The sequence below is a fragment of the Ambystoma mexicanum genome, chromosome 5p, assembly GCF_040938575.1.
Source record: "Ambystoma mexicanum isolate Mex_15411 chromosome 5p, UKY_AmexF1_1, whole genome shotgun sequence".
Classification (NCBI taxonomy): Eukaryota; Metazoa; Chordata; class Amphibia; order Caudata; family Ambystomatidae; genus Ambystoma; species Ambystoma mexicanum.
The window spans coordinates 414,863,415-414,884,278 of NC_090930.1; the positions used below are offsets into that span (position 1 = coordinate 414,863,415).

A 20,864-nucleotide genomic window follows, 5' to 3' on the forward strand; every position below is an offset into this window, starting at 1 on the left:
CTTTGGGCTATGGTTGAAACAGATCCACCAATCTGAACACTCATTGGAACAATTAGTGGCTAGCCAACAAATAAAAGAGAGATAGAAACCAGGAGATAGAAACCACCTGACTGTATTGAAGTTACGACTGCGTTCCAGATAGTTGTTGTTGTAGGAGTGAGAGAACTAGGATAGACCGAGAGGCAGAACAGGAGTTGGCAAAGACAAATAGGCGACAACGAACAGGAACAAGAACAGGAGGAGGCATTAGGGTCATCCTGTAAAAATTAAGGCTTGTAGGAGAGACTAGAGCAAGAAATCTTCTGAGGGCCTTTACCCGCATGTATGTCAGACATTGAGAGCCCAAGCTCTCTGAGTAACCACAAACAATAATCTAGGAACGATTATATGTGTTCTCCACAATATACAACCCACACATAGACACTTGAACACACACACCACAGACACACACACACCCCATATGAACATAGACACATTATTAATATCAAAAAGAAGAACCTAACAGCAGACTTTCCACAAATGATAAGACTTTTTGTTCGGATACAAAATTGTCATTTATTACAATGACATTCATTTATTACATTGTGTCCATCAATACATATACATGAAAACACTATATTGTTGAAGCCTAATAGCTTAGACCACGAAGGTAAAAAGAGTGTAATAGATCCGTTTACACGTATATAGCACCCGGTGTACATCTACCACCAAAGACCAAATCAAAAGAGGTAATAAAACTGAACAACACCAAATAATACATGAAACAAAATTTAATGAAAAGGCGCACAGACTGGACAAGGCCAGACTGGGCAACACAAGCTTCAATAAGCGATCCAAGGCTTAATATTGTATCAAGACTACTTCTGGCATTGCTATCATCTGCCCCAAGTATTCTGACGGAATTTGTGCAGGAAACAAACTTGGCATGAAGGGCCCAGGTGTCGGCTGTTTTAGCTAATTTTTTAGAGCAAAGTCTTCCTCAGGACGAAGTACTATACCAATCTATTGGTGCTATAGCAATGGGCAGATTTGTGAGACAAAAATATTCAAATTAATGAATTACTAAGTGTATTAATTTATACATAAAATTCATTTATTTAGGTTTGACAAATAAATCACCTGGCTGACTGGAAGGGTTCACAACACTAATGCACAAGCCTCTCGTGAATCACAGTCCAGCACCATGAGACCTACAGCGTGGCTCCTTAGAGGGTAATGGATTTGTAGATCTAAGAACTAAATGGGGTAAAGATAGAATAGATAATTTATATCACTAAATGTCAAAGTATATGTGCTACAATGAAGTATGCTGTAGTTAGGAATGTACAAGTTGCCAATTCAGCTTACCACAAGACATTTAAGTGTCTAAGCAACTTTCTTTCTCCCCGGCAGCTGGAACCCTGTAGACCAAAAGGAAATGTATGGCTAAATGCTAACAGCAGAGCCTACGAGTGTTCGGATACAAGTGTTAAAACAAGCAGAATTAATGCTTACAGTGGCGTTTGTCACAGCTTCTAATCCCAACACTGGCTAACTCTCCCAGTGAGTTTTACTGTGTCGGCAAAGTGCGCAACTACTTAAAGCAACAGCACGAAAATGGAAAGTAAAGACCAGAGCGTTAACATGTATAATCTTTACTAGGGTAAGCACACCATGATTTGGGGAATAATATCTAGCTACTAGAATGGATTCAACTCTATATTTCGAGTGGTGGCACAGCAGTGTAATTCCCTGTTTTTGGAGTGCATTGGACTGCTTGGGGATCGTGGTGGATTTACCGCAAGCTTTAATTCTGATGCAATACATCTGCGATTTCTGGAAGTAAAGTGGAGGATTTACCTCTAGCATTTGGCTCGAGGTGACTCCTTCGCTTCTCACAGTACGGCGGTGCCGTAATGTGGAAGTAAAGTGGTGGTAACAGAATTACCACACTTTAACACCATTTTTACCACAATGCTATACTTGTAATGAGGCCTCATGCTTCCAAAGTCAATCAATTTAATGGCATCTCTCTAAATTAACCCATATCGCTGGCGAACATGTTGATCACAAACAGAATTGCAGGCAGAGCCGTATCGTGCTGTCTGTTCAAAGTGATATTCTGTTGTATTGTATTTCTGATTTATAAAGCACAGAAATAAAACAAGGCCCGAAGGCATCTGGGCGCTGCTGAAAACACAGACTGACGAAGATCCCCAACCCGGATTTAAACAAAAAGAAATGTTTTTAAAGCTTTTGCGAAAACAAAGATGGCCGACATCTCCCGTAGCTGAGATGGAAGAGCGTTTCACAGCTTCCAAGCCTACACTGACAAAGAAAGGTCGTTTTCAATAATGAAATAATAAAGATAATTTTCTGAGTGCTACAGCACTCCATACCGGATTCCTCGAGTTCTAAGCACTTTGATAATCAATGTCACTCGTCGTTCCCACTAGTGGTACTAAATGTATCCACAGGATAAAGGGCTAAGCCGACCTGGCCAGGGTTTCAAAACGAGGCTACATGGCCACATTCTGGTTCCACGACTTGGGTCTATTAACAGGGAGCGGGATAACACAGGGTGCAATCATGGAGCAATACATTGTACATATACTGCAAAGAAACACAATACAGATGACTGTTACCTATATGCTCCACTTTCACGGACACAATCCATATCTTGAATGAGAGCTCTGAGTAGTTGCTGTTTTGTTTCACTGTGTCGTGGATCTGTTCCATCGCAATATCTTCTTTATCAGGCGAGGTTGTCTGCAAAATTGCTTTGGCATCATGACTGCAAATAAAAGGGTAGAACATGTGTGCCTGCAAGGTAGCCAATAATGTTTAATCGCAAATGGGTCTAGAATATTGTTATGACAGAGCATTAACGCATTTATTGGCTGGACGTTTTCCAAAATGTTACCCAGAGGTCTAGAGCTGGGATTTAAGGGCAGCAAACAGCTACTACCAATCCCTCCCAACCACACCCACATCTCAATCGTAATAACACGGAAGTGAATAAAATTTGTTCCAATCCAAATGTCTGAGCATGGCAGACATCTGGTGCCTTAATACTGCATGCACAACACACGATCACACTTAAATTCAATTTATTTTAAATGAAATAAAATTCGTTGGCATAGCAAACTGTACACGTGTTGCCAAAGTGAATACATGGCATTTAACCAAATGGACAAAAACAACAGTGACAATGCATTATTTTTATAAGCACATCAAAGTCATTACTGATCTTCTGTTAGCCAATCAAAATGTCTGGAATGGTGTCAATAACTACTTGCATTGACTGCATTCTAGAAAGACTGACTTCAGAACCAGACAATGAAACAAAAAAAGCATTTCTCTGCAGTCAAGTAACAGAAATGCAATTTCCCAACTAGACCTCTTTCAACAAGACACTCTAACCTAATTTAACACAGCACATGGAAAGCTAAAACATGGAATAATGCGTTCACGTCTGTAAAGCAAATACATTCACTTTACAATTGCCCCTAAATCAAACTCATGCAGAAATTGTTCCAGTTGAAACAAGTTTACATCAAAATGCTTACTTTGTAAAGACAACATAGTTATTTGAATATTACAAAATTAGACCAAATTTAATAGACATGTTTTGGGTACTTCACTCATGACTAAAATAGTATGTTTTACTTCATCACCATAACTCTAAAATCTTTATTACTACTAGCGATATATGCTAATAGCCTTATGGACTTCCACACGGGTCATTATCATTCGTGTAATGTTGTACGTCTGCCTTGCTATGTTGAGGCGGAGCTGAGATTAGGGGGTCTGAGTAAAGGAAGTGACTAAGAGGACGGGGAAGTCTGCAGTTAATAAAATACAATGTGGAAACAGTCCTCTGGTTGTGGCTTGCCTTATTTCCATAGGCCCTATAGAAAGCCCTGTCCAACGGACAGAAACTGGAGATGAAGGGCAAAGATCCGTGGCATGCAGCCCGTGCCACACGCTGTGCAGACAGACGGTGCAGGGCCCGTGGAATCACATGGAGGCGGCTTGGCGTGGTCAGTGCTTAATTTGTGCCGGTGGGAGGTGGTGGGGGCCACCGGAACTCTTTTTTGGGGACCGGAACATCATTGGGCGGCTGGTGCACATGTAATTCCTTTGTTTGTTCACATTATAAGTTTTAACTAGTTTCATGATCAATAAATCATTCTGCTACTGCTCTCCTTGCAGAGACATGGCTGGCTCCTGGCTGGCTGGGCCTACAGAGTTCAACAACAACCAACAGCCAATGAAAACCAACATTCTAGTGTTACTATGCAGTATCTGATACATTCTGTATAGTAACACAGAATGTACAGTTTTCATTGGCTGTGTTGTTAACTTGTTGACTCCAGGCTCCAGCCAGTGAAATTACATGATGACGTGAGTGTGTGGGGGTGGGTGAGTCACGTGGGTCTCTGTTGTTGAGCAGAGGCAGGATTCACTTGTTAAGTTGTGGCGTGAGGTGAGGCCAGGGTGATCAGACTTGTGCTCCGTTGTTCTGTGTGCTCCGTGGCCCGGCCGACTTGAGTTCCTCAGGGGCGGGCAGGCCGCGCTTGCTGAACGACGCGGCGCCGTAAAGAAAAAGGTAAGTGAAGTGAAACTTTTGCTGTTGTCTTTTTTCTTTTTTACACTATCTGTTGTTTGTTCGGGCCCGCCTGCTGCGTCCACCCGCCGCCGTGAAATGTACATGCTCAAGTCAATTCTGTGACATCATGACATCCACGGCGGCGGGCGGAGTGCTGTGCGCGAAATGCCACCATGCGCCATCGGCCCGACTGCGAGTGCAGTGCGACCCCCAGCACCGCACCCCCAACTTTTACCACGGTCCACCAGGCGGCCGCATTGCATTTGCAGCAGTGTGTGTGCAGTGCCACACTGCCGCCCCGCGGCCCCGTGGCCGCCGCGCCTGCTCCGCAGCTACCGTGCAGGGCTGGCTGGCCTGAGGTTGACTCAGCAGCAGGCCGCGGCCCGGGCCGCGGCAATGCGAGCGGGCCGGCGGCACTGGCTAATGGGATAATCTGCATGCATGCATCAATGATGCAGATGAGATCCCATAGCCAGTGCGGCCACTGCCCTGCCCCGCGGCCTAAGCGTGAAGTGCGGAAAGCGCCCCGCCCCCGCGGCAGCCTTGGTCGGACTCAGTGTCATGATCTCTGCTTCCAAAAGGTCAGGGTTTTCCCAACTCCCTTGGAAGCAGATCCATAACCCAGGTTCCGAGTGCCAACCAGTCCCAATTGGGACCTTTTGGACCCAGTCCTGGTGCCAGTGGCACCAGGCTCATAAATATGCCCAGTCCCAGCGCTGGAAGCGCCGGGCTCATAATGCTTGGGTGGACTTACCTGCAGCAGACCATGCTGCTTACTTGCCTGCCAGTTGAGCCTCTGATCCTCTTCTGTTTGGAACTACTTTTCCTGTTGGGTGGGGCAGGAGCCACTCCCTAGATTCAGAACACTGGAACTCTTCTGGAAAGCAGGAACTCTTTTCTTACCTAGGCGTGGCTGTGGAAGGAGACACCTAAGCACTACAGGAGGCTATTTAAACCACACCCGATGGATGAATCTTGCTTTGCGTTATTCTGCATCCTCTGCAGCAGAACGCTCATCGTGTCTTCTGCATCTGATCCTGGGCCTAAGGAAAAAGGCTTACCATCCTGAATCCAGTCTTCAGCAACACCTATAAAGACAAGAAAGAACAGGTTAGCATTACTGTCTTCAGTGACAGCTCTTCACTTACCTGGTCCATCGGCTGTCACCAACGCCTTGCGCTGCATTCCGGCATCTGAAAGACAAAGGCTTACCTACTCTTCGTGCGCTCCGGAGGTCTTCACACTGCATTCCGGCATCTGAAAGACAAAAGCTTACCAACTCTTCGCACGCTCCGGAGGCCTTCGGCGCTGCATCCCGCATCTGAAAGACAAAACAAGGTGCGTTTAAAGACATTGGGGAACTTTAATACTCACGTGCCATTACTCCTTTCCACATCTAACCCAGTGGGTATTCCGGCACCCTGCAGCCGCTCCGAACTTGTACCTGCAAAATAAAAAGACAGTTAGAGCGCATCGTGAAGCAGGCAACAAGCGCTTACTTACGTGCTTCCAGGCGCTTCTATTCATCACACGGGCTCCATCTTCAACTCACTTCAGCCCGGCATCCGCCATCGCCGGAACCCTGCAAAACAAGAAACATCATTACTAAAGACTTTAAAGACATTAGAATTACTCGAAACTTACCGTTCGTGCAGTAAACGACGGACAGCAGTCCTCTGAAGTCAAGAGGCCTGCTTCCCTTATCCAGTGAAGAAACTGGTTACAGCACCCTGCCCCGAGGCAGATGGAGAGCACGGCGTTCACTTACCTAAGGTGAGAGCGTTAACCTTTGGGGTTCTACAGGAGAAGAGAAAGGGAAGAAGAGAGAGACATTCAATAATCCAGTTCCTTAATCCCATATTTTCTATCTGCAGACATCTTACCCTTCAAGTCAGACATACAGTGCACAGAGGTCCAGCCCAAAGAGCCAGCCGTGTGTTACACATCACCTTTGCAGACACGGTATACGCCCAGTCAAGACCGGCGCCTCTACGGGAATCAGGTGAGCGTTACAGAACGCAAAGCATACCACAAAACTCCCGTCCAGGCGCTATGGAAACCTCGGATACCGACCAGCTAGCCCAGTTACTTGGGGAACTAAGGGCAGAAGTGCATGCAGCCCGTCAGGAAACGAACGCTCTAAGAAGGGAACTGATTATTTCCAAGGAGCGAACAGATGATCTCGCTAGACAATTGCTACAGTCACAAGCCGGACAGACCCCGTTACCCGCATCTGGGGGAAATCTTCCTTCTACATCCTCTATGAATCCAGTGCAGATCAACCTACCTGGGAATGTACCTCTGGCTCCGCCCGAACGATTTTCTGGTGACCCAAAGAGGTTTGCAGTATTTATCAATCAGTGCCGGTTGCATTTCTTATGCCGGCCAGCAGCCTTTCCAACTGATCAAGCTAAAGTAGCTTTCGTGCTTTCGTACCTTAGTGGCAATGCGGCAGACTGGTCGATCCCTCTAGTAAATCAAGATGATCCGGTCCTCCATGATTTTCAAGCTTTTCAGCTCAGTATGGAAAAACTGTTCGCAAGACATTCACAGGGGCAGGCCTTGGACAATGAGCTTCTTTCGTTGCGACAAGGTAATCAAGACCTTTTGGCTTATATTGCGTCTTTCAACAGACTGATAGTGGAAACTCAATGGCCTGAGGACAAAAGGATTACGCTGTTTTATAGAGGTCTACGTGGAGAGCTCAAAGATGTGTTAGCCCAAGTAGTGAATCCCCCACAAGATTGTTCGGACTATATAGACTTAGTCGTTCAAATAGATCACAGACTGCAGAACAGGAAGGCCGATCGTTCCAAGTTTGATGCTCGACTATTTTCCAAACCGCCAACTCCTTCCAAAGGAGTAGACTCCGGGGAACCCATGCAAATAGGGGGTCTGAAAGGTCCTCTAACACAAAAGGAGCGGGAAAGGAGAAAATAGTTGCAATTATGCCTCTATTGCGGAAACTCAGGGCACTTTCTTCGAGACTGTCCGGTGAAACCTGCCAAGAAGGCAGTAGGAGCTGCATTTACCAAAGTTACAAACTCTGAGCAGGGAAACGACCTCGCCCGACAAGAATAGAGGTCCTCTTGCCGAGCGTGAAAACCAGTTCCGTGACCTCGCATTTCGTGATACCTATGGTCCTTATTAGCCCTGATAATCCGGATCGATTACATGCAATTGAATCTTACGTCGACAGCGGTGCCATCGGCAATTATGTGGATCATGAAATGGTTTTGAGGATGAATCTAACTCTTTGTCCCAAGGCTGTAAAGGACGTCATTACTACGGTGGATGGTACGGAGATAGCCTCCGGGCCAGTAACGCATACCACTCAAGAGGTGACGCTAGTAAGTCAAGATGGACACCATGAGAAGATCGTGTTCGATGTGATCAAGGCCCCTCAGTTTCAGATTATTCTAGGAATACCTTGGTTAGAGAAACACAATCCTCTGATCGATTGGCGAGCAAGAACGGTCCAATTTCCAGAATGTGTCTCTACTTGTCACCCTCCACCTGGTGTTGCACTGGCAGCAATTTCTTCAGAGACTCCCCAGTTACCTCCCGAATACCTAGAATACCAAGATGTTTTCCGGAAGGATCAGGCTAACTCTCTACCTCCTCATAGGTCTTATGACTGCCAGATAGACCTGATACCTGGATCTACTCCTCCTTGTAGTAGAATTTATGCCCTCACCGAGCCTGAGAACCTTCACCTTCGACAATACCTGGATCAATACCTGGCAAATGGGTTTATTCGTCCTTCCAAGTCCCCTGCTTCTTCAGCTTTGTTCTTCGTTCCAAAAAAGGAAGGAGACCTTAGAACTTGTATAGATTATCGCTCCCTGAACCAGATCACCGTTAAGAATAGATATCCGTTACCTTTGATCCCTGAACTCCTGGACCAAGTCAGACAAGCATGCATATATACAAAGCTGGATCTTAGAGGAGCTTACCACTTGGTACGAGTAAAAGAGGGCGATGAATGGAAGACGGCCTTCCGCACCAAGTATGGGCTATTTGAATATCAGGTCATGCCCTTCGGACTTTGCAATGCCCCGGCCGCCTTTCAATATTTTATGAACGATGTCCTCAGAGAGCTCATTGATGTGTGTGTTGTTGTTTACATTGACGACATCCTCGTTTATTCTTCATCGGAATCTGAACATCGGAAACACGTGAAAATGATCCTCGAAAGATTGCGTCAACACAAACTTTTCGCTAAGTTGGAAAAATGTGTTTTCAACATGACTGAAGTTGAATTCTTGGGATTCATATTATCACCTGGCGGAGTGCGTATGGATTCAAAGAAGGTCGATGCAGTTCTCAAATGGCCATCACCATCCTCCGTAAAAGGTGTGCAAAGCATGTTAGGCTTCGCTAACTTTTACCGCAGGTTTATCCCCGAATTCTCTCGAAAAGTCCAGCCCATCACTGCCTTGTTAAAGAAAAACAAACGTTTTGAATGGTCTACCGAGGCGGAACAAGCTTTCCAGGATTTGAAGACTAAATTTATCTCTGCACCAATCTTAAAACACCCTCGCCCCGAACTCCCCTACATCGTGGAAACTGATGCTTCAAGCCTTGCCATGGGGGCAGTTCTATCACAAAAGGACCCGGTAACCAATCAGTTGCATCCCGTGGCATTTTGGTCCCGCAAATTCTCGCCTCCTGAAATCAATTACACGATTACTGACAAGGAACTTCTGGCTATCAAGTCTGCCTTTAAGGCTTGGCGGCATTATCTGCTGGGGGCCCGACACACCGTTACTGTGATTACGGATCACCGAAACCTGCAATATTTGAAAAGCGCAAAAGCCCAATCCTCTAGACAACTCCGTTGGGCATTATTCTTTGCCGAGTTTGACTTCATAATTACCTATCGACCTGGTACAAAGAACGGTAAAGCTGATGCCCTTTCTCGGATGGGAGTGGAAGAACACTTGATCAACCCTAAACCTGTACCAATCATTCCTGAACAAAGAATTCTGGGTGTAATCGCCACAGAATCCATAGAGGAAGTTAAGGATAAGGCCAGGCAACTTGTAACTCCAGCAGACATACAGAATTGGCATCTGCAGGGAAAGGACTTTGCAGTAAAGGACAACTTATTGTATTTCCAATAACGATTATACCTACCCAGCACAGATTTACAGAAAAAAGTAATCTCTTGTTATCACGATTCTTTAATGGAAGGACATCCCGGTATGGCCAAGACCTCAGAAAAGATCAAGCGCTACTTCTGGTGGCCGTCTTGGAAAAAAGATATCAGAGACTTTATAATGTCCTGTGGAGTATGCGCCCAAAACAAGAGTCAAAAGGAAAGACCAGCAGGCCTCTTACGCCCTATTGACATCCCACCTCGCCCTTGGCATACGCTTTCTATGGACTTCATCACCGTTCCACCTCCATGCTCCGGATACAATACGATTCTAGTAATCGTGGACTTATTCTCCAAGATGGCGCATTTCATTCCGCTCAAAGGCTTGCCAACAGCAGCAACTCTGGCCCGAGAATTTCTCGAAAACATCGTCCGACTGCACGGTTTTCCTTCGGTTCTAATTTCGGATCGAGGTAGTCAATTTATTTCTCATTTTTGGCGAAGTTGCTGTCGGTCAGCTCAAATTGATGTGAGACTATCGACCAGTCACCACCCTCAGACCGACGGACAAACCGAGAGGACCAATCAAACTCTGGAACAGTATTTACACTGCATGCTGCAACAAACTGAAAAAACTTGGAAAGACATCCTTTGGATAGCCGAATATGCCTACAATAACTCTGTCCATTCGGGAACTGGGAAAACCCTGTTTTTTCTTTTGTACGGCAGTCACCCTCGAACCTCGGAGTTGGATCCCCTCCAAGATCTTGAAACACCAGCAGTAGACTACCTGCAGTCTACAATCACCCAAGCCTTTAAGGAAGCTGTTTCTCACCTTCAAAGGGCTAAAGAACAATACAAGAAAGGAGCAGATCAACATCGGAAGGAAGCCCCTCAATATCAAGTAGGGGATCAAGTCTGGTTATCCACCAAATATCTACCTCTAAAAGGGCCACGCACATTCAACCCAAGATACCTTGGTCCCTATTCCATCACTACCATAGTAAACCCAGTAGCGGTCAAGTTGGACTTGCCCCCGCACATGAAGATACATCCGGTCTTCCACGTCTCTCTATTAAAACCCGTGCAACCTCAAACCCGACTAACTAAATCTCCAAAACCTATCCTAGTTGATGGAGAACTCGAGTTTGAAGTCAAAAGCATTCTGGACTCCAAGATCTCCAAATCTAAACTATTTTACCTAATTGACTGGAAAGGCTACGGCCCCCAAGAGAGATCCTGGGAACCTGCTGAATATGTCCACGCTCCTCGCCTAATCAAAAGATTTCACCGAACATTTCCTGACAAGCCAAAACCCCCAGAGAAGCTCGGTTTGGGAGGGGCCTTGAGGGGGGGTACTGTCATGATCTCTGCTTCCAAAAGGTCAGGGTTTTCCCAACTCCCTTGGAAGCAGATCCATAACCCAGGTTCCGAGTGCCAACCAGTCCCAATTGGGACCTTTTGGACCCAGTCCTGGCGCCAGTGGCACCAGGCTCATAAATATGCCCAGTCCCAGCGCTGGAAGCGCCGGGCTCATAATGCTTGGGTGGACTTACCTGCAGCAGACCATGCTGCTTACTTGCCTGCCAGTTGAGCCTCTGATCCTCTTCTGTTTGGAACTACTTTTCCTGTTGGGTGGGGCAGGAGCCACTCCCTAGATTCAGAACACTGGAACTCTTCTGGAAAGCAGGAACTCTTTTCTTACCTAGGCGTGGCTGTGGAAGGAGACACCTAAGCACTACAGGAGGCTATTTAAACCACACCCGATGGATGAATCTTGCTTTGCGTTATTCTGCATCCTCTGCAGCAGAACGCTCATCGTGTCTTCTGCATCTGATCCTGGGCCTAAGGAAAAAGGCTTACCATCCTGAATCCAGTCTTCAGCAACACCTATAAAGACAAGAAAGAACAGGTTAGCATTACGGTCTTCAGTGACAGCTCTTCACTTACCTGGTCCATCGGCTGTCACCAACGCCTCGCGCTGCATTCCGGCATCTGAAAGACAAAGGCTTACCTACTCTTCGTGCGCTCCGGAGGTCTTCACACTGCATTCCGGCATCTGAAAGACAAAAGCTTACCAACTCTTTGCACGCTCCGGAGGCCTTCGGCGCTGCATCCCGCATCTGAAAGACAAAACAAGGTGCGTTTAAAGACATTGGGGAACTTTAATACTCACGTGCCATTACTCCTTTCTACATCTAACCCAGTGGGTATTCCGGCACCCTGCAGCCGCTCCGAACTTGTACCTGCAAAATAAAAAGACAGTTAGAGCGCATCGTGAAGCAGGCAACAAGCGCTTACTTACGTGCTTCCAGGCGCTTCTATTCATCACACGGGCTCCATCTTCAACTCACTTCAGCCCGGCATCCGCCATCGCCGGAACCCTGCAAAACAAGAAACATCATTACTAAAGACTTTAAAGACATTAGAATTACTCGAAACTTACCGTTCGTGCAGTAAACGACGGACAGCAGTCCTCTGAAGTCAAGAGGCCTGCTTCCCTTATCCAGTGAAGAAACTGGTTACAGCACCCTGCCCCGAGGCAGATGGAGAGCACGGCGTTCACTTACCTAAGGTGAGAGCGTTAACCTTTGGGGTTCTACAGGAGAAGAGAAAGGGAAGAAGAGAGAGACATTCAATAACCCAGTTCCTTAATCCCATATTTTCTATCTGCAGACATCTTACCCTTCAAGTCAGACATACAGTGCACAGAGGTCCAGCCCAAAGAGCCAGCCGTGTGTTACACATCACCTTTGCAGATACGGTATACGCCCAGTCAAGACCGGCGCCTCTACGGGAATCAGGTGAGCGTTACACTCAGACGACCAAGGCTGCCTACTTACCTGCGGCGAATGCGGACACGGTCACCCATGGGCCATGGCACACTACCAGTGTGCCATGGGTGACCGTGTCCTGACACTAGTGCTGCCCCCACTGGATGAGCTCAGGGGGCCCGACAAGGTGGCACTGTACACATTGTGCCACAATGGAATCAGTCCATAAGAGAATCAGAGACCTTGCAGTAGGGCCATAACAGGTCCAGGCTTTCCTGGGATTATCTGGCATCATAAAATCTTGCCACGATGCGCAAGTTGAGCAATAACACAGAGGTGGGTTATATCATCACTTGGTAATGACCCGTTTCCTAATGTACAGGCCTCCACGCAATTACCAAGCTGTATTTCCGCCAATCGGGGGCATTAGAGCTACCACCACCCCAGCACGCGATAATAGCCCTTTTGGTTATGTTGTGGAACGGTGCTGCACAGGAAGATGGCCGCGATTTCTCTGTTTCCATGGTGACCGCTGCAGAAAGGATGGGTAGGTGGACAGGGGTCAGAGGCAACAGTGGCATGGGCAGATGTTAGTAGGGGAGTGGTGGGGGCGGGGGGGCGGCTTGCCATGATCTGTGGCAGCAGAATGGGGAGAAGGAGAGAGTGCACACAGAGATTTGGGGCATGGGGAAGGAAGGGAGGGAGGTAAAATGGAGTCTTCAGTGTTTGGCTATTAAGAGATCTCGAAAGGCAGCAAGACCAGGGAGTAAACCCCTGATTGGTTGAGGCCCTGAATGACATCAGAGGCCTGGTGCTAACTGGGCATAATGCAATCATAATTTTGCAGCGTGTGAGGGGCCCCTTCTAAAGACCTTTCACAACTGACCTTGCAGTGACATCCTGGCCTTATGAAGCCTTGTCACTCTGGGCCTAGTATATGCTCATGCAGTGGTAACTCAGTAGACGTGGAATTGAGCATAATGTGCAAGCACCCCGTGTTGGAATGTGGCCTTGATTGCTGGTAGCATGCAGACAAAATGGCCATGATGTATTCATTGTATTGCATTGGATTTCTGTAAAGTGCTAACCATTCCATAATATTCTGAGTGGGCCTAACCTGGTGCGGGTAGCGGAGCATATGGCATAACATGCCATGTGGTCTGTTTACCCTACCAATGCTGTCAGCGCCTGGCATGTGGCAATGGGGCACCTGGCCTTTTCATGTCAATAAGTGCCAACAGTACGTGGGGTTCATTGCCACTACCTGCAATGGCATTAGTACCCATTGGTTTGATGGCAATACATGCTAATGTTTTACATGATGGCGCAAGATGACAATTTTGCCTGGACCTGGGTACGAGTACAAGAGCATATCATGGCAAAATCCAACTTCAGAGATACATACAATACAAAACATACACGCTGGCTATAAACATACAATGCCAGCAATGATACTATAATAAAAACAGTCCACGTGGCAGCATACTTCGGTGGCCACTGAACTGCCGCAGGGCGCGCGTCTACATTGCGGGGCGGTGCCGGCACTGCTTCTGCACTGCGGGGTGACACCGCGCCCGGCATTATGGGGCCAATATTTTCTGGGCACTTGCACTTATTTTCTTACAAATTAAGCACTGGGCGTGGTGATGACAGACCGTGCTCGAGCACACATAGTGCCCGGCTGGCGAGCACCGCTCAGGTGAGAAGTGGAGGAAGCTTGGAGGACCGGGCAGCGACGTGCCAAACAAGCATGTGTATGCAGCACTGACTCAGACCCATGTTGGACATAATGGTGGCACTGCTAGCCATGAGGAGAAGGGGCAGAGGCTGGCAGACTCGTGATTGAGGTCAGGTGTGTGAACACACCCACAGGAATTAACGTGCACAGGGTTCAAAGTGGCCCCGAAGAACAAGGGAGACATCAAATGAACGCCAAGAATACAAAACAAACGAAAACAGGAATCAGGAACAAATACAATGTAGGATCAAGACATAGCTGCGACAGTCTCAGCACCATCGTCAGACATTATTTGTTGGCACATGGTGAGTCGCTATCACATCAACTGCCCACATCATTTGAATGAACTGACACCAGCAATTTAGTACCACGATGGGCATGCTGGATTCAAGACTTTAAGGTTTATATAGGAGCGTTAGTCCCATTGGAGGACGAAAGGAAAAATAACCTACTGACACTGGCTGTGAGAGGGGCAGTACCAGACATTCTCTATGAAATGTTAGACAATGAAACTGCATCGTTTGACGAATTAAAGAACGCACTCTCATTATACTTTGCACCACATACTAATGTCGATTATGAACAGCACATATTTCATACGATCACACAAGGCAACAGAGAATCGTTGGACAATTTTGCCATGTGGCTCCGAATCAGAATTAAGTACTGCGAGCATCACCGGTACTTCAACGTGGAGACGGTGGGATCCCAAGTAATAGCCGCTTGTGAATTCCCACTATTTAGGAAGAAGTTGATACAGAAACAACGCTCTCTGGAGGACATAATGGTGATGGTCCACACCGAATCAGCCATATAACTGCAGGTGGAGACCATGAACAAGCTGAAACTACACCTGCACGCAAAGGAACAAGAAAACATCAACAAATTGACCCCAGCACAGGGCGACCAAACCACAATCAGAAGAAGTGACAGTTCATGCTTCAAATGAAGCTCTGAATTCCCTCATGAAGGTGCCTGCCTGGCAATGGGACAAACATTTGCAGCCTGCAGTGGAGAGAGCCATTTTCAGGCGGTATACTGAAACATCCCCACAGTTGCTCTCCTGAGTACAGCCCCTTGAGGGTTGGCGATGCTCCACACAACATCAAATGTGTGGAATGATGCGGGGAGTGGAACAAAAGAAGCACTGATATCAAGGAGGTGAGAGTAGAAAATACCAATCTCAGCGAAAATACCGATCACCGGAATGGAGAGAACACAGATATCTGAGGGGGAGCGTATGATACATGGAGACCAGATCGCCATCAGGGAGTGAGTTGAGGTCTTCAACAGATGATCAGCGGAAAAAAAGATGCGTGTGGGCATTGGGCAACACCACAGCAAAAAAAACACAGCCCTACCTTACTGATGCAAGTAAACAATACACCAACAGAATTCCTAATAGACACTGAAATGACAGTGAATGTGCTCCATGAAGAGGCATACAACAGTTTGCCACACACACCAGAGCTGAAATCATCAGCAGTGGACATATATCCAAATGGATCAGATCAGGGACGTCATTTCACCAAAATGCCAGGGGTAGCGGAAATGACTTCACACGACCCTTGACCCCCTGATGACATCACAGGAAGTGATGTCATTTGACCCCGCCCTGAAGTGATATCGTGGGAAGCGATGGAACACGATCTTTCACTTGCTGACAAAACAGGAAGTGGCATTCCATAGCATAGTACACTACGAAAAATATGGTTACGATATCACTATAATGTGATGTACATTTCATACAAGAATGGATGGCCATATGTATTGTTAAGATCAGTGTATATAGGCCCATATTACTACATTACTGTGAATGCAAGCAGACGTCCATGACCAAATAATAATCAGGTGTTATTATATAGCACTTACGCTTAAGCGCTTTATATAGAAAAAATATACACCCAATATCACCCAACTTGTGTTGGTACTCATTTATCGACCTCAGAAGGATGAAAGGCTGAGTTGAGGTATTTAAGAACAGACTAAATCAGTGACTCACCCCCTGACGTGTGCCTGAAATAAACCTTTAATGAGTCTATCAATTATTGTATAGAATTCCAGAAAGACACATTATTTGGTATTTCTATTCTTTCTTATTTAGGATCAGTGCTGAAAATGTTAGACATGTGGCATTCCTGTTCTTATTTTTCTTCTTTTTTTTAAAGGGGCATGATCAAGAAAGCCAGCCACTCCAGAAGTAAAGAGCCACATGGTGCTGGCCACGGCCCAGCGGCTTGCATTACCAAAATTAAAAAAACGTTTTTTTCCCTTTTTTTTTTTAAAGATAGAAGTTGCAACGGAGACCACAGAGGTCGCAAGGGAGACCTCAGAGGTCGCAGTTGCGACCTCTGGCAACCCCCAAATGACGTCCCTGGATCAGATGTTCCATTACCTTGCTGATTCGTATTTTCTGCAGTATGCACTTACAAATATCACTTGGTCCGGATGCACCTGCATGTACTCAAGTCCGAAACAGAGAGTGGTTGCATCCTGAGTTTCAAGACTGCGTTAGACATAGGTTTGGTACACATATCATACGACCTCAAGGTGCACAAATACATGGTGCAGGACGGAAACATGGAACAAGTATTTCCCACGCTGTTCGAGGGACTGGGACATCTTAGAAACTGCAGAGCCAAGCTCCACATAGACAAATCAATAAGACCAATGGCCCAACACTATGAAGGCATCCCAATTAAGATTCAACATCAAGTGGAAGTGGAAATAAGGAAACTCTTAGACCAGGACATCATTGAACCAGCAACGGGACCCACCCCATGGGTGTCACCCATCGTTCCAGTCCCCAAGAAATCAGTGGATGGCTTGATACGCCTGTGTGTACATATGAGACGACCCAACGAGGCAATACAGCAGAAATGTCATCAAGCACCAAAAATCACAAAATAATCAACCATCGCCGATCTGGAGAGGAGATCAAGATACATAGCTTCGCCACATGTGACACCGTAAACATGATTCACTCTATTAAATGCCGCTGTGGGCTGTATTACGTTGGACACTCTAGAAGACCAACTAAACTGAGATTGAATGAGCACCGGTCATGCATCAGGAACAGAAACCTTAACTCAGCCGTAGCAAGACATTGGTCCAAGAAGAAACACGACATCTCACAGATCCAGTTTCAGATAGTGGAAACAGCGGTGAAGTGAAGTAAATATGAAGACATAGCAAGAAGAATGGATGAAAGTGAAACCTTCTTGATCGAGCGTCTGGATGCTATGCTGCCAGGAGGCATGAATGAGGAGATCAACTATATGTGCTTCATATGACTACATGTTTCCAAAATCTCTAATCCTCATGCATGACTTTACCAACATAGAGACATCTACCGCCAAAAATAAAGTAACTGGTTACATAACATGTCTTTCATGTACACTCAATGCTAAATGGAGTGGCTATATGGGCGTAGCAATTTTATGGCATGTCAACCTCTGTCACAATGTCTAAATATTGTTCACCACTGCAATCATTTAATCACATCAAGAGATGTTTTTCGTAACGGCAATTTATAATGAGTAAGCCATGTGGGTTCCTAGATACGAGCACTGTCTTCCTGCTCTGCATATCTATATCCACAAAGAAGGTCTTACATAGAAGCGGAGTCATTTTATTATGTGCCAGCTTCTGTTACAGTGTTTTGACACTGTCCACCACTGTAATCATTTAATCACATCAAGAGAAGTTTAGCGTACTAATAATTGGTAATATAAATGAGTTAGCCATGTGAATTTCCAGACATGAGCACTGTCTTCCTGTTCTGTATTCACCAAGAGGTTTTCACACAAATGCGTTACTAATGCAGTATGTTATCCCCAGGTTGACCTCCACCGATATTCTCTGCTCTGACAGGCAGCGTGGGGCGCGAGGCCTCAGCGCCGTCCTCACGTGTTTGCATGTGTGAAGTTGCAACGTCACGCCGTAACCAAGGGATAACTATCAAACATTAACCACCGTTTGCACGCGAGACAGCACCATCATTTTAACTTCCCAGCAGCACTCTTAGGTAAGTTCTATACCAATGCTTCGGTACATTGTATTCACTGAACTCTTTCATATGTATTCGGCACTGAATACACTATTGTTTGTAGATCAGGGACTGTGGTGGTACCTCATTAATATTTTGCAACAACTGCCTAGGTAAGGGCTGGGAGCCACCATGTGCATTCTGAGTTATCTAAATTACGGGACAGCACAATATAGCACAGGGATTTGGCATTTTCCTGTTTCTGATTTCCTTCACAGATGCATGTATTGACATCGCACAACAGGTACTGCTTTGACATATCAATGAAGATATATCAGAATGTTAAAACGATATACATAGTTTTCAAGGGGATACATTGCCTTGATTAATTTTTTTCTTTTATATTTTTTCATTTTACATTATCTGATGTATCTGAACCGACACCTTGCGGGTATGTGTATAATTTGGACCTATACGTTGTGCTTGTATTATGTTATGATATTAACAGTGTTCAGCCGTGATGATGGAATGACATTCTGAAATGCATTGGCACACCATTCAACAATGACCAGATTGTCATTGCCTTTCACGAAATGAGAATTAAAAGGACATTTGGTGATTTTACAAATGGTCAACTCTTGAATTGCTGCATACCGTTATGGAACTGCAATATTATGAAATTTGTTTGAAACGCATGAGAAAAGTTGCAGCTTATATATAGAGCATATCGAGACCAAATGGCCAACTGAGTGGGAACGCCCAGTTTCTTTCGACATAAGGAAATTTGACCACGTCTCTCATATTCTGATACCATTGCATTGGCTACCCATTGAGTTCAGGATTACATTCAAACTTATATGTATAGTGCATAAATCATTGACAACCCCCGACCTCCTGAGTATTTAGCTCAGAAATTGAAAATCTCTGGGGACTGTGAAGGCATCATGAAGAAGGACACAGACAACAGATTCCGAATTCAAAGCAACCAAGGGCGTCAGCAACCAAGAAAAATAATACTCAGCATAAAGTTCGGAGCTTCTTCCAGCTCGTAGCTTCCTTTCAGCTCCCTTCCCCAAGTATAAAAGAGTTTATTTATTCATTTTTTCATTTCATTTATAAAGCACCCAAAAACCAGTTGCATTTGGCAATAGATAGTTTGCAGGCATATTGGCAGTGTTAACGACACATAGACGGAAACATGCAGGATTAGTTTTCTTTACATCACAGGAGGGAAGATCAAGCAGAACTCTATATAGGCGCTATATAAATAAACTATCATATCATATCATAACTCAATATTCATCAAGTGTGGAAGAAGGATGGGCAAGCCAGGGGTGGGCACGTAATCGATGTTCCTTGAATGAAAGGAGTAACTGATGTGCTGATGGGCCATTATTGGACGTGTGGATCGAGTGCTTACATGTAGTTGCCTCTAAACCTCCACACAGAAATAAGTCTCAGGATTCCCTTTCTTGAATATAAGATGCAATAGTCTTTTCAGGTCTCGAGGTCTCCTTCCCCAAGTCAGAACTTGGGGTTCCCTTCTCCAAGTTCCAAGTTGAACAGTTCATAATAACCTTGAAGGGAAATGCTTCTAGTGAGGACTCAGGTTTCCCTTCCACAAGTTCCAACTGTCACACTTCAAAAAAAGAAACACAAAAATGTCCTTGTCTTCCACAGTTTAGTTAATGTTGTTGTCAAAGACACAGTTAAAATATACAGTTCTGCAAATTTTGTAACTTTCACACATGTTGGAAATATCACTGTAAATCAGGCTTCAGCATCCTTTGTTCGCCTGTTCTTTTCATGTCATATTATATCTCAGCATATTGTGGTTGATTAAGAATTATATTCATATTAACACTTCAATGTATGATGGTTTGCATGGATTTAACCTTTCTCTACGCTTTTGGATTTTAACGGTTTTAATTCTAGCAGCAACGTTGTAGTTCAATTCAATATTCAATATTTAGACCTCTGGCTTAGGGTTTTTTTCTCTAAATATTCCCTTTTGTTTAATAGGTGACAAATATAACTGTTTGTATCACTTCAATTGAGTAGTTCATGTTTCAGAGACTTTCGAAACGTGTTCCTTGCAACATGCGATCACTTCGATACAAAGTATTTCCCTTTTGTTAGATGATTAACAAGTATAGTTGTTTGTTTCTCTTTAATTGGCCGATTTAATGTTCAGCAACCTTCGAAAATGTGCTTCTTGCTACACACGATCACTCTGATGCAAATTATTTCATGAAATGCTCAAGTTCACACACGCTCATCGGGTTTCTCAAGTATCAGAAACTCAATGGTCGCTTTGAATGTTTGAACTGCAGCGTGGATCACACAGCCTTCTTCCTCTAGTGTTGGGGCTCCAATTCCTGCCCCTCAGACACTCGTGAGGTGGTCCTCCACCACAGAGGAACAAGCACGTTGAATAGAAAGGAATGGGGCAGCCTTCCAGCACTGCTTTCTTCACCTTTCCTATTCTGCTCCAGAGAGCCCCCACTCCCATGCCAAGCTGCAGGGTCCTCTGCCACTTGCACTGGACTCCTGGTCCTTCTCCTGTCGTTCCTCTCTGCCACTGGGTTGGGCTCCATTTATTCACCTGCAGCCCCTTGAAAGGCTGCAGGTGTGGATGATTTTCCAGCCCTGCGCGATGTAAACTTCAAGGC

General features: G+C 45.5%; 1 protein-coding gene across 1 annotated transcript in view; it reads right to left on the reverse strand.

Moving 5' to 3' along the window:
• Positions 1-20,864, reverse strand: part of ADGRG4 (adhesion G protein-coupled receptor G4) — a 1,571,349-nt gene that overhangs the window by 808,398 nt on the left and 742,087 nt on the right. Inside the window, exon 9 of the mRNA XM_069612803.1 lies at positions 2,625-2,773. Coding sequence (XP_069468904.1) covers positions 2,625-2,773 — 149 coding nt within the window. The remainder of the gene's footprint in view (positions 1-2,624; positions 2,774-20,864) is intronic.